At 42.2% G+C, this 15,576-nt stretch overlaps 1 protein-coding gene across 1 annotated transcript in view; it reads right to left on the reverse strand.

Moving 5' to 3' along the window:
• TRPM7 (transient receptor potential cation channel subfamily M member 7) overlaps nt 1–8,566 on the reverse strand; it is a 52,553-nt gene extending 43,987 nt beyond the window's left edge. The window contains exon 1 of the mRNA XM_041468807.1: nt 8,308–8,566. Within this exon, the coding sequence (XP_041324741.1) occupies nt 8,308–8,310 (3 nt within the window). The 5' untranslated portion in view covers nt 8,311–8,566. The remainder of the gene's footprint in view (nt 1–8,307) is intronic.
• Between the last annotated feature and the right edge of the window lie 7,010 nt (nt 8,567–15,576).

Below are 15,576 nucleotides of genomic sequence, written 5' to 3' on the forward strand. Positions count from 1 at the left end.
AAGAACATATTGCCTCAGGTCACACTTAGGAGGGGCAGATACCCTGTATTTAAGAATACCATTCTCATCTGGCATTGAACATTTGTTCTAATTCATGGTGTAATTAACATTCAACACCTAATACATTAATTACTGAAGATTTTTCTTGTCCTACATGCAAGATCTTTATATTCATCAGAAAACCCCCAAAAACCCAGTAACAATGCCCAAGAGGATAGTCAAAATGACTAACCTTATCTCAGTTGTGCTAATTTTTCTACATCCTCTTTGCAGAGAGAAGAGCTGCTCTGAAAGCCCCTTGGTCTCCACTGAGCAAGCCTGGGGACTCACTGCCTAATTAGCTCTTGTGAATAATCCTCCCCCTCTCTGCAAGTCCACCTGTATTCTGCAGATTGCCCATCACCAGAAAACCTCCTTCTACAACCTGAGAACAGGATTTCTCTGAAGGCAGAAAAGCTTTGGTCTTGCACATTTTCTCCACCAGGAAGAAAGCACAGCCCAAAGTCGACTGCATTGTGCTGTCCAGCAGAGTGCTGTGATTTTACCAGGACCAAATATTTCTCTTGGGGGCCAGGAAACACCGGGCACAACCAGAGGATACAGGCACACAATGACTCATTTGTTAGCAGCCCTCAGCACTGCAGAACCCTCACCTGTAACACAAGCTGCCAGCCCAAACCAGGACAAGGGTGATGAGAGGTTGATGCCCTCTTTCCCTATATAAGCAACATAAAAGGCCACATTGTTTCACTAAAGCACTTGAAACAATTACAGAGAATTTAATAGTGAAGAGTCACCAAGTTGCACACGGAGAAGTGAAATTTACACTGAAAACTGCATGCACACAAACCGTGAGTTTTCTACTGCTGAAAATTAAACAATAATTTTTCTGCATAAGACTTTTACAAAAGAAACCAAGACTAAGACAGACTAATTGCTTAATGAGGCAAGGGCATAAATCCTCATCAAGAGCATTTCTGAAGCTGCACAAATTAGAAGGGCAAAGGTTATTCAAGTGGCTATTTCTGTTTTTCAATGCCCCTGGCTGCAAAGCCAGCTGATGCCAGTTTAAGAGGTAAAAGTCCATCCCAACCTCCACATCTGTGCTCAGCGGCCCTGGCTGAGGCCAGGTGGGGGCTCACAGGGCTGTCCCCAGGGCCAGCCGGCAGCAAAGCCACCAACACCTTCAGCAGCAGCAACGGGGTCAGCAAAGAGGAGCTCAGGGGGACTGAGCCTCCCCCAACCAGTTCTGCAGCCAGAGCCATTGCCACACCACACAATGCCACATTCCTAGAGAGTTCTCTGGGATATTTGTCAGCTAAGGTATCAGTGATTTATTATTCTTTCCCTAGTGCAAGGTTACTACCATGAGCAGGAGCTCCTTCAAGATCAATCTCCCTCAAATTCTTCATCTGGAAGATCATCTTCAGCCATATACTCTTCTAATCTTCTTCATATACTACAGCTGAAGTTAATAAAACTTTCTGTTTAAGAGGATTCTGCAAACTACAGACAATAATGCAGCCAGGGAACACAGGAGAAACTGGTAAGAGTTTGACATTTAAAACATCATTAACTGCACCTACTCGTGTAGATTAACTGATTTTTATAATTGAAGAGAAAGTTGATTAACAGTTCTGTAATTACACAACTGGTATTTTTAGGCTCTAATCATGTGTCACTTAAGCACATGCATAATTTAACCTATCCAGGTGACTGAAGTTATGCCTAAAGACTTGCATGACCTGCAGCAGCACCAGGGACAGGCTTTGAAAGGAAACAGCTTTTTCAGAGCGGCTCTAGCCACAGACTAGAATACTGCATTACACTCACAACACAAAGCCAATCTACATGCAATTTTAACTATGTTGTACAGCAGCACGACTGTCTTTGAACCTGTCCACATGGCTGCTGTGCTGAGCTCTGGCACATACATTAGTAGAATGCAGCTTTGGTTTCTCCTAACTCAAAGAAACAGGTTCAGCTTCCTGAGAAAGTCAAACAAGAATGGGAACAGCACTAAAAAGCAAATAGGCTGCATGCTAAGAACACTGAAAAAAATCCAGCAATATTCTATTACACGAGACAAGTTACCAGCAGTGAATCATTTGCCAACAGAAAATGCCTGATGGGAGGGATCAAACTCATCTTGGTGCAGCTCAGTTCAGAGACAGACCGGAGCACAGCACACCTGGTAAAAACAAGGGATCTTGAATCTGTTAGCACACATTCAGAAAAGCAGGTCAAGAAAAACATACTGTGAACAAGAATTTAGATACAGGAGTACTCAAGAATAGTCACCAAGTGCTTGCAACACAATTAGACAAGGCTACAAAGCAATTTGGTTTATACTTTGAAGAGGCCATGGAACCTGACTTGTGTTGGCACAGCCCCATCCATGCCTGTGCACAAGGCTGTGAGACCCAGAAAACGTTCATGTGCCACGGCTGATGCACAGAGTTACTGAACACTTCCCAGTGCAATAGCACAAACCAAATCTCAGGCACCTTGGAGCAAGCTTCCAACCCAGCTTCACAGTTCTGTCAAGCCTGGAGTGCCACAATCCCATTTCCTAAGCCTCTGCACATGATCCCAACCTATCTCATACCAGCACCAGCATTTATGCAGTCACATGGAAGCTGGTTCAGGGAAATGACCAAGAAAATAATCCACAAAAAAAAAAAAAAAAAAAAGGAAACGAGGTGACGGGAAATTTATTCAGTTCAGATCCCCAGTGACTGAGCACAAGGAAGCACAAAGGGACAGGTGAAAGGGACACAGCCAGGTTTTATAGGAGTTTTGACTGGATTACAACACACCTTTAAGAAGAGCTTTGGCACATATGGGAACAGCTAGCAAAGGGCTTGAACAGCAACCCTTAACCTGAGGTAATTGCCCTGCAACACATCTCAAGCACTCCAGGTCAGTCAGAAAAGATATTGTCAATAAAATGAGTAAGAGTGGGAAGGACTGGGCTGCTAAATAACACTAGATCTAGGAGAGCCCAAGTCTAGACATTTTTAAGCAATAAGTGTTTGTGAAATTAAGTTTTCCTAACAAAGCATCTGGAAATCCATTTGCAGAAGGCATAAGTGTGATTTATTTATTTATTAAGCTTAAACTTTTAGAGCCAAGTTTTTCAAGCCCACAAAAACTCACAAAAACTGCAGCATGAGAGAAAAAATTAGCAGACATTTGGATAAGAACCATCAGCCAGGGATACCTTGCAAAATTCAACCCAGCATAAATCAGGGGACTAGGACTACAAAGTGAAAATTCTGAGCAGAGGTGACAAGAATCAAGTAGATAAGGTAAAGAAAATAAGTAGAGGTAAGTGGGAACAAAGCAGGGAACAAAAGCTGGGATTCAATTACAAAAACCAATGTGCTACCACTGACTGAGCTGTAACAGACACTTTCCCAGGCTTTGAGGATTACAGAGTTATAGTGAAAGCCTGAACACCTAGATTAAACCCATTCAGAGTTGTAACTGAGAAAGTATTCTCAAGCAAGAATGATTTAGTGTAACACAGCAAAAATATACTTCATTTATCACCCAAAAGGTTGCAAGTAAAAAATCAAACAAAAAAATTAAAATCAGCAAACCAGAACTTAATTGCAATATACCAATTCTCAAAACTACAACTTCTTTATTTTTTTTTCATCTCAGTTTAGCAGTAAACAATTAAAGGCAGAATCCAATAGCACTGGGAGTCATCTAGACCAGGCTTTGGGAACCATGACAAAGAAACAAAAAGCTTGACCAGGCTGTTACAGATCTTGAAACAGAGGTCCAATGCTCTCCAAATCAAAAAGATGCCTCAAATACTTGCTGTTAAATTACTGTTAGTAAGTGTAGACATTGGTAAGACTCATATGTGCATAATTTTCACAAACTATAAGCACACAACTACACTCATTGAAACTGTGTATTGGCCTGGTGCATGCTAATGGCAAAACACATGATGTGCATTTCAACAAAATAAGCACTTGGTGTCGGACTGCATATGATGTAAATTAGGGCTCTCCACAGACAGGCTGGAGATGAAGTCCCATTAAAGCTTCACAGAGGGTTTACCATAGGTGTTTCTGAAGTTGGATGACCTAAAAACACCAGTTGTCCAACTACATGCAGCAGACTACTAACTTATTACTGAATCAGCCTCTAAAATTCTGATTTTGCAGCTGTAGAAAAATCAACAGATATGCCACCACACAAACCTTACCCTACGCTCTTTGAGCTGAGAACAAATGAAACGAAGATGGGCTGACATACATTAACTCAGGAATTGAACATTTGCAATACACACAGTGTTCAAACACTTCAGAAAACGTGACAACAAAATGCTTAAGCTAGAATGAGTTTGTACAAATTTTCAGGGAAAAAAAACTTATACTGCTCTTAAAAATACAAAGTTTAAATAAATTAATTGTGATGCAACTCTTAGGATTTTTTTTTTTAAGAAACACAGAAATCCCCATAATTAAGGTTCAATCCAAGCCTACCATTTCAGTAGCATCTGAACTTTGCTTTAGTTAAGGGGCAAAAAATAACTTCTATACCAAGCTTTAATGTGCTGTTGGTTTGGTACCATACTTTAAATTCTCCTTGGAAATCAACCACATCTTACAGACTAATCCTGCAACATCCTTCTACCATATGCTGTCAAACCACCTGCCACGGTTAAATATTCTGCCCTTTCAGAATAGCACCACTATTAGCAATACAGTTATTTTACTCCCTGTATTCCCCACATGTTCAGGACACTTTTCACCCAATTTTTAGGAAGGAAAAAGAAGTCAGTTTCTCTCTTGTTTTTTTATATTTCATTATTCCATCAGAAGTTCACTGGCCTTTCCTTCTTGGAAAGACCACAACAGTAAGAACTGTCCTCTGCTCACCTAACAGCAATTAGACCACCTGCATGGTCCCTTCTTCTGCGCAAAAATTGTAATAGCTGGGGAAATAAGCAAACTCAGGTTGTCTGTGGGTCCAGCACACCTGGCAGTTAAAGAAAGTGGCTCACGTTCTACATGCCAAGCAAAATATAGGTGTAAAGGCTGAAAGAAACTCACCACTCCTCAAGAAAGCTAGCGCTCCTTCCATCAGTGGAACAGCTGAGATGGAGACTGCTCTTGGAACCCCCACTGCTGCTCAGGGCTGTGGTCCCACCCAGCTCAGGTGCAGCTGTTCAGCTGCTTAATGACTGGCTGCTACCAAGAAGACAAATCACATCCTACCCATCCTCCCTGCCCAGCAGCAGGGATGCCCAGCTAATCCTGTGCTGAGCCAGGATGGGGAGCAAAGCTGGCCAACACTAAGGTTTTGGGAGTTTACTTTTTCTGTTCTTTTGTTAGACTAGTTTTCTATTACTTAAAACACAAAAACACCTACAATTTAAGCATAAGAAAAGTCAAGCTTCTCATAATAAAAACAACAGAAACCAAAGATTAGATAGACTACTTTCAGTACTGGCTGTATCACGATATATGACACCATCTCCTCTACGTTCTCATTATAGGAGGAAAGCAAAGGGATTAAATTTAAAAAAAGACAATAACAAGACTGCAGAGACTACAATAGAGGAAAGAGGGCTTCAGGCCAGAGAATACAAAGAAAGTGTGCAACAAAAGTTCAAGTTTACCACAGGTCAAGTGAACTATTTTTTGTAGAACCAATGAAGCACAGACTCATTTGTCAGGGGCCACAGCTATTTGTCAGTATCAGAGGTAAAAAGTGACATAGCTTTAATAATTATGTAAGTATCTTATCCAAATACACACAGAGAATGAGATTATTCAGTAATTTATCTGATGAAAAGTCAGCTGCTGAAATTTCAACCACTGAAGATAAAATGCACCAAGACAGAATTACTCACAGACATAAGACACATCACCTCAAAACCAAAACTTCAATTCTGAAAAACACACACACTGATTTTACTATCTATCTGCCCTTAAAAAAAGTGAGGAAAAGAAACAGAACTAATGTTGCTTGTTTCAGGAAATAAACAGGGCATGTAAATATCACAACCAACATAGACACTGCTGAAAGAAACTTGGAATTCCAAAAGAAATAAATATCAGCTAAAAAAAAAAAAAAAGACAAAGACATGTTTTTCAGGTTAAATATTTTGGCATGAGAAGCATAATTTCATATTGTCTTGGTATTTCAAAGCCTTACAATATAGAAATCTATTCTCAAGTCTTTCAAGACTAAAATTCCATCAAGCATCTCTCTTCACACACAATTTTTGACAAGTCCTCTTAGAGATTTATTTGCAACATTTCTGGTGTCAAAGAGCAAACCAGTATACCCAAAATTTATTGTGCCAGAGTCAGTTACTGAAGTTCAAAACAATATTGTTCTGTTTAGAAAAAGCTCATCTGTCATGACTGTCCACAAGGATTGATTGGTAAACAGAAATGCACCTCATGAATGGGCCATGAAAGAGAAGCATGAAAAATTTGGGTGTTGGTCCAAGTTTCCAGGAAAGGGAAACACAGCAAGTGGCAAAGATAACAATGAGAAACAGAGAGGACTTTGGATGCTGCAGTCTATCACCAGAAGAGCAGAGAAAGCTGGGCTGATGTGGTAAGACAAAATGGTAATGCAGCAAGACTAGTTAGGCAGAGCCTCAAGGGACAAGAAAATAAATGAAAGTTTAAAACACAATGGAGTAACTCTCTCCAAGATAATCCACGTGGGGAGATAGATGATCTGATACAGATAGTGTGAGATAACTGTCAAACGCAAGATGCTGTTCCAAGGTGCCTTTGTATGACAATTGAACATTACCCTTCCACTGCTGAGCTCAAGCAAGCAAAAAAGTATCAAAGTACAACATCAGGAAACGAAGGTACAAACAGTCCAAACTCAGCCTAAAGAGCTCCACATGCACAAAGGTTTTCCCCCTCCTGCCTTGAAACAGCAAAGTCAAGAATGGCCTCTCACCAGAAGGTATGAAGGATGATCTAGCAGACACTTATCTCACCCACACAGACACATTTAAAAAAAAAGACTGAACAGCCGGAATTGCCACATTGAACAACTCACTCCTTAGAATAATTCCTGATTTAATGTTGGACACCGTCCAGCAATTATTCAAAGTTGCTAAATAGTCATGGAGCAGCAGGGAAATTTTTAGCAAAATGAGCTTGCATAAAATGTCCTATATTCATCTCAACCAAAACACCTGTTTAACAGAGGCTTCAAAACATTTGTTAACACACAGAAATATTAAACCCCGCAAACACACTACGTTGCCAGAAAGGCTGCCGAGTCTCAAATTTACAGAACTATGACGGTTAAAACCAATCTGTACATTTCTAGGCTATGTCAGCACCAAAAATAAACCCACCAGAGCTAAATTTAAAAAATGAAATAAAAGAACCGAAATCCCCCACTCCTCAAACTAAACCCAGCACCAAACCACTACAGGTGAGAAGAGCAAGTACCACGCAAGTGGCAGATGCCAAGCACTCGTTTAAGTCAGAATGGAAGGTTGCATTTTGAGCTTCTTCCCAGAGGAGTGCTGGATTTGCAGTTTCTAGAAGAACACAGCCCACATTTCCACACAGTTCACAGATATACTCAGAAATGGAAGATCCATGGGTACGAATTCCCGTGGTTTTTAAGAAAACACCATGAAATAAAACACCTTTATTTAAAATGAAACAAAGCATCTTACTAGAAGTTCAAGCAGACTGTAGAAATCCATATATTTAGAATTTACACTTACATTTTCAAAATTACTTGAAAGCACGTGATGCGATAAGTCACCCTAAAATCTTAAAATATTAAGGAATAAACTTATAGGGATGAAGAACCGTTTAACAGCCAGAATATAGAGCTGGATTTGTAATTGTGTTTTCTTTGCAGACGCTCATAGCAATCTAGGCATATATATGCTCCCTTATGCATAACATGTTGAAATTGCAAAAACCAAATAGGTGTAAAGATCAGAAGGGAAGGACTGCTGCAGCCCAGAGAACTACCGTGCGAATTCCGGTTTTAGACCAAGCCACCACGACGAACGGAGGCAGCACCGGCAGCACTAACGGGGAGCTCCGGTTTCCAAGCGCTGCGGTGCCTCCGCCGCGGGTCCCGGCGCTGCTCGGGGCGCGGAGGGTGCGCGGCACCGGCGGCTGCCCCGGGCACCGCGCGGCGAGGGCGGCGGCGCGGGGCGGCCGGGACCCGCAGCAGCCGGCTGGGACAGGTCTGATCCGGCGGCCCCGTCCCTGCCCCCTCCCCGCCGGGCGCGCCCGGCCCCGCCGCCGCGGCACCCCCGCACCCCGCGGCTCTCACCATTCTCCTCAGGGCCGGGCTGGGTCTCGGCGCCGACTCTGGTTCTCCTCCCGCCGGGCAGCTCCTGCTCGTGGTTCGGCGTCGGCGGTGGCGGGGCCTGTCTCCATCTATCGGGGCTGGGCTCGGCGGCAGCGGAGGGCTGGGTGGGGAGCGGCCGGGCGAGGACGACGCTCCGGGGACGAAGGGAGGCGCGGGTCGCGGAGGACGGCGCTGGTTCGGCTCCGCACCGGGACTCAGGGCTGGCGGCGGTCTCGGCCCGGCGCCTCTTTCTCATAATTGTGCGACTCGGCCGGCGGAGGAGCCGCGGCGCTGCCGCGTCAGCGCGCACCGCCCCCGGGAGGAGGAGGGGGCTGGCGGGGCGGTGCTGCCCGCCCGGCTCCCCTCGGGGCGGGCCCGGCCGGCCGGGGCTGTGAGGGGGTCCCTCGGCCTCTCCACAGCACTGGTGAGCCCCGAGCGGGGTCCAGAGATACCCGGGGAAGGCGTCAGTGGCTGCAGGCGGGCAGGCGGCCGCGCTGACCTGTGCTGCGGTGAGGTGAAGGCGGAGATGTTAAAAATGGAGAGAAACCCGCCTGGCTGGGAAGGCGCGGCTCGGAGAGGGACCCCGCACCTCCGCAAAGGCAGCGGCTTCGCGAGGGGCTGCGCGGCGTGCCCGAGGCACGGACCCGGCGGGACGGGTCACCTCGGCCCGGCTCCATCCGAGCCGGCTCCTGCCCCTGAGGGGGACCCGGCCTTGCTCCTGTCAGAGCCACAGCGTTAGCTCAGAATAGCTCACGCTTTTCTTGCCAGCCCTGCTCGCACATGGTAGTGCCGCCATTAGCGCCGCGTCGGAGGCATCTTCTAACAGACCTGAGCCAAACTGGAGGAAATTTCGTTTTGGAGGGAAAAAGGAGGATGTATTTCTTCCACTTCAGTCAACTCAGTTTCCAGTTTAGATTAGGAAGTGCCCAGGGGAGGAACCTTGTCTTCTTTTGTCCCTGTATGCAATCTGCAAACTTGGAGAATCAGTACCACAAATGAAAAGCATCGTACAATAATTTCTACTATATATGTCATTATATAGCTTTTGCAACAACCTCTGTGCTAGACTAAACAGCATTTGTAAGCGAAGAATGAGAGATTTGGCTTGGTTTAAATTATTTGTGTTCCTTAAATTAACAAAATTAAAGAAATCCTAGAAAAATCTCTCATCTCTTTTTAAAATACCATGGCTGCACAAGAGCAGTAATTAGATATAAACTCAACCCAAGCATTCAAAGTAGTTTAAAACCTTTGGTTTTTCATAGTCAGGTTTGATCATTTGTCAGCTGTTGTGAGTTATCATCTCTCTCCCCTTGCTGCAGATTGTCAGCATTAGTATTGGGCTGAGCTGACGTGTGCTCACACCTGGACCCTGGGCTTGTGCATCATAGGGTAACAGAGTCCATTCCAATGATCAGACAGGCATGATCAGAAATCAAACCAACATTAACTTGCAGCAGCCACTTTTGCCTTTTTAATTTTTTTTTAACAGAACTGTAGATAACAAGAAACATGCTTGCATTCACAGCTATTTAGCAGGGCAAGTCCAGTTGTAAATTCTGGTGTCTGAACACCTTTGCTGCGGACAATAGGTGCAAATTTGGGAAGACCCAGCAACTGAGGCATCCAGCTCGAATTAGGGTGTTGCAGGGAGTTCCTCAGCTGCAGGGGAGATCCTAATGCTTGTTTTAAGTTAACTTCAGAAGAATTCCTGATATCTTACATAGATATGAAAATTAGGCTCTTAGGACTCTCAATTTCCATAGAAATGGAAAATTAGGCTTTTCCAGGAAAAACTTAAATGAGTTCTGAGGACAAGATCACACAACAAAAAGGCTCCATTCACTCTCTTACTGGGTAGAAGTCCCAAGCCTGCTGATCTGCCACTACTTGTTCCTGCCCAGATTCCCATGTGCTAGTTCTTGGCTTAGGGAGCAGGAACAGAAGGAGCAGTGAAAGCCTGAAGTAGAATTTTTTGGGAAATGCTTCAAGAGTCTTCCAAAGTAGAGAAAATAGGGGATTTTTTTAATTCTTCTGTTGACAACATAAAGCATTTCTGAGAAATCACCTCATTCCTCCTTCTTCTCTCCCTCTTCTTCCCTTTCTAATTAATTGATCTAAAGGTCACATCCCACATTAGATGAATGAGTCAGTTCTTCCACGACTAGATTCTTCACCTCATCTTACAGCAATACTTGGACTACACTGACTTGATTCTCACTATTATCATGTTGGCCTCTAAGTTTCATATTTGTAAATCCAAGAGCTAGAAAAAGCAAGGAAATTAGGAAAAAGTAGCTGAAGGCCAACCTAGGCATGAGTCTTCTCTGATACAAGCTATTATTTAGGAGAATGTATGTAAGGTGAAGAATTTCCATGCCTTGTTTTCCTGTTGATCCTGCAAAACTGTAGAGATCAACATCAAACTGTTTCAGAGTTCAGCTGCGATAAGCTTAGTTGGAAAGAGCACATTGTTTCAGGAACAGCTCGGGATGAAAATGAAAGGGAAATGAGTCACCAACATCCTCTCTGCCTCGTGCTGTCTGGGGGAGCATGAGCCTTCAGTGTTGTGGAGGCAAGGAGCAGAGTGAAACACATCCCTGTGACCTGGCAGTGAAGGAAGTCACCTTATTTCCTCTTAGTACCTCGATCAGCCCGTACAGAACATGGTATGATTTGACCCTAAACTAGCAGTTAGTCATCCAAAAGGTGAATTCTTGTACATTCAGATGTTAAATTTATAAATTACTGCACTGTAGGATAAATATTTGCTACTTGTCATCTTTTGTATTACCTTCATTCACACCAAAAGTCAACTCAAAATTCCTCTGCTATCTCCTTCCAAATCAACACCTGTCAGCTGTGAATGACAAGGAAATAATGAAGCATTATTTTATACCTTATGGCATTTAAGGACCTGAAGCAAGCTTCTGCTATCTCAGATTGAATGTAACTGGCTTTTTAAAAAACTCCTTTTGTTATGTGGTTCCCATATCTCATTTTTATATCTCAAATCAAGCTAGTCTGTCCTTGACACATTTATTATGTAATCATCACTAGACCTAGTAAAGTTTGTGATGTCAACCCCAATAGGTTTTACATCCCATTAAACCAACTGTAACTTGATTTCAGTAAGTCCTAAAGGATAAGAAACCTTTCTTAGGAAGCTCTTATCTCAATATTGCAATACCCAGTAGCCAGGATGCTGCCGTTTGATTGCTCACCCTCACATGGATGAAACACTGACTCATGCTTAGGAAAAAAAACACAACATTCCTCTTGATGAGAAACTAAATGAGTTACCATTAAATGAAAGTGACCTGGTTTTGGTTTTGTTTTTTTGACACTATAAAAAGTTTTACCAGATATGTGCTGTTACTCTGCAGTTGTTCAAAATAAGTACTAGAGTTCAAGTAGTTAAATAAATTGCAAATGCTAACTGATAAGGAGATCTAGTTAATGTCCCACTGAAAGCCAAACAGATTCTCTGTAGAAAACTTTTTTTTTGTCCCACAGTGAAGTAATCTGTGGCAGAAAAGAGTTATTTGTTCACTTTTCATATTTTTGAAACGGGTGAATTCTTCCAAATGCCTTATTTTTTCTTTGGCCGCAGGTTTGTCCTTTTCTGATTTACCCAGGTAAATAATTTCTCCAGCTACAGCTGTAGTGGTAACTCAGCAGTTTACATTCACACTGCTACTCCTAAAAACTGAAGATAGCTTTTTTTTTTCCACATGGAAGTTTAAAATTTGTCAGGTAAGGCAAAAACCATACAATGACACAGATTAATGGGATCCATAAGTCCCCTCCATTATTTGTGGAAGATTTTCTAGTGCTGATGTTGCTGATTTGTTGGGACATTTGTTCAATACCTTTCGTATAATATACCAAATAACATTACAATCACATAACTTGGCAACAATTCAAAATTGACTGTTTCAGAATGGGATGAAATAGAAACAGCTAGGAGGAGGCTTCTTGCCACTGAAACAAGGCAAAATAAAACTTAGAAAATCTGTAACTTCACAGTTTTTAACGGTTTAGTAATTTTGGTTACTTTATTAGTTTGTGGTACACCTCAGAGTCACACATCTCAAGAGGTCCCAAAGTTTTAATAATCTTTTTGCATTATATCAAGGTTCCTTAAAGGCAAAAAGTAGTTAGGCTAAGGAATGTGTTAGCTCTAACAGCTGAGATGTATTCCCTCAAAAGAAACAAGCATACAGAAATAGGTCATAAAATCCAAGGTAAATTCAAGATACACCAGGAGAATAATGTACAAAAAGTTAATTTTGCATATTTAACAGTCATTAAACAAAATTATCCCTGGTGACTAATTTAGACTCCAATCTCACAGACAATGGATGTCTTTAAATTCAAGTAACAAAACTGCTCAGGTGTTCAAATCGATGAAATAACATTGGCATCTCTGTACCACACAGCCCCAGAGAGGGGGGCATGGCTTTGGAGATAAGAGAGCTGATCTGCTATCACCTGAAGGCCACCAGAACAGTTCAGCTCCTCTCTAACAACTGCATTTAAGTGTTAACTAAGGGCCAGAGCATAAGGCAGTCAGCCGCTGACTTTGAAACACAGATGCAGGGAATGGTATGTGAGGCTTCTCAGTTGTTCAGTGCTTTGCTTGGAATGGCAAATCCCCACTAATGCTAGGAAAGGGCTGGGGGGTGCCTTTCTGGTGGCAGCACAAAGGGCTCGATGACCAAACACACCAAGCTCAGAGTGCAAAACCAGTAACTCCAGTTCAACTTTGTGCTAGGACTCATCACATCCAAATGAGGCAACAGAGAGTGTGGGTTTTCCAGTTTAAAAATCTGCATTAAAGATATTCTATAGTAATAGCAAGGGATATCAGGTTAATGAGGTTATTGAGCACATGCAGTTCAGAATGTTCTTTTACATGCTCCATGAGTGCACAAAAAGAGATACATTACCCAACCCATCATCTAAAGTAGAATGTAAGCATATCCTGTATTTGGGAATATGATATGTTAGTTCCTGCTCAGAAAAGAGCGAGAGCTTAACCAACATAGGCCACAGTCTTGTGCAAAACTGCCAAGGGTGTGCCTCCACACATCTCTATTTAGATGTGTAAAATCAGTAGCTGCCAGGAACTATATGGGTGCATTTACAACATAATGGTGACCCTTAGCAAGATTTTATCAGTGCCTGCCTTTAAAAATATAACTAAAATGACTTTATCTCAGTTTCGTTCCTTCTGAACTTTCTCCTCCCTTTAGCATTTTAGAAAAACTTCCCTGTGAAAATTGTTTCTGCTGCAATCTTTGAGCCCACAAATTCTTGTGTTTTCATTTGTTGGCAGCTGAGCAGATGGCCAGGCAGTGAGGTGGCCTTTGCACAGAGATGATCCAGGTGCAGCATCTCCTCCCAGGACTGTGCTGCTTGAACCAGCAGGGAAAGCGACAGCAGCTGAAGGTACCTGATTTTTACCAACCAGAGAAAGTTCACAGAGCTCTGCTTTTGGATGTTTTGGGGTTTTTTTAAAATCCAGGGATAGGTAACTCATAATCAAGACATAAAATTTTAGGTGACTCTATACGGGACAGGTCTTAACTGTACAATTTGAAATTCTTATGTGATAGTGGCCATGACAAAAATGTCACTTTGTCCTGCAGAAGATTGCTCCTCCGTTTCTTAGAGAAGGAGGTACCAGAGGGCATGCATGTACTCTTGGTTCCATTGTTACTATAATGTAAATTTACTTAAATTTACTTTTTAAATCAGCTACCACAGAAATACTTGTCTACTAGATAAACATCTGTTTGCTAATTTCCTGTAGTCAATTGCTTTAAATCCATGGGGATGGATCAATTCTCCAGCATAAGTTTACACTACCTCTTGAAAGAAATATTTAATTAAAAGGAGACCACTTTTCATGTAGCTTTGACAGGGACACATAACAGCAAAGGTGGATATGAAATTAGCAGAACTATTGTTGAACTTGTAAATGTACCAATCTGTCAAATTTCCTTGTATTCCCAAGTGTGTATAATGCCCAAGTTCACCAATTCTGGCAGCCTTTTCACAAAATATGGAGGGAACCAGCATGAGCTGGTTGTTTTCACAGAGTCAAAAAAATTAAACCTCCTCATTAATGGTCTCCATACTGGAACAGAGGAATGTATCATTGTCCAAGACAGTGTACAAAGTCACTTCAAATCATGCTGGTACTGCTTCAAATAAAAAAGAGGAAAGAAAGGAGGTTCTATGTTCATGGGCAAGGAGAGAAAACAGAAACCAGACAGCAGAATACCCATGAGCACACCCCTAAAAAAAGCTGAAAGCTCTTTGATCTAAGCACCTTCTTGGTTAAAAGGTCTTTGAGCTGCAAGCAAAAACCTATTCTCAGCTATTTGATGTCCTCAGTATTCAGAGAAACAGGATCTTGCACATTCTTTATCAGTAAGAAGAATTCCAGAGATACCTGAGCTTCCACCATCAACCTCTCTCCAGAACACAAAACCTTGAACTTTGATTGCTCACCACTGACAAAAAGGATAACAGTCTGAGTTGCCCTTCTTTCCTCAAAATCTGTAGAGATAAAGCATTCACCCAGAAAATGTGCTGTATGGGCTACATGAAAACAAAACAGTGCTTTAGCTTCTGAAAGCATTAGAAATCCAAAGACAACTTTTAAATATATTTCAATCTGACAGTTTAGTATAAATTATTCCAAATTAAAAAAAAAAAAAAATCAAACATGTCAGGGTGATAAAAGTTGAGTTTTTCCATGAATTAAAAAAAAATTGCAGATCACTGGAGCTGGAAAACCAGCAAAAAAAACCCCTCACTTTCATAACCAGACCAGTAGAGATGGAATGCTCCTCTGTAGGTTGCCTAGTTCCAGCCCTCCTGCCAGGCCTGTGGCCATTTGTATTTTGTCTGTCTCCAAGGATGGAGACTCTACCACCTCTGTGCAACCTGTGCAGGTGCTTGACCAAACTCACAAGGAAAGTTTATTTTCGTGTCTAAACGGAATTGTATTGTAAAGATTGGACTGATTTAAACTGTCAAGCATCCCCTTCCTTAGAAGAAACTGCCTCTTCTATTTGCTATTTTGAGATTTACAGTTGAGCCAGTGTGTCAGATGGAGCAGCCTTAATAATGGACTGCATGGGGAACAGACAGTGAAAAACAAGTTTGCTGATTGCAGCTGTGCCTGTTCTTAACTTCTACTTTTTAAAATAAGTAAATTCAAAAAGCATTTTGGAT

This window comes from Pyrgilauda ruficollis, unplaced genomic scaffold, assembly GCF_017590135.1.
Source record: "Pyrgilauda ruficollis isolate IOZ18807 unplaced genomic scaffold, ASM1759013v1 scaffold23, whole genome shotgun sequence".
Lineage (NCBI taxonomy): Eukaryota > Metazoa > Chordata > Aves > Passeriformes > Passeridae > Pyrgilauda > Pyrgilauda ruficollis.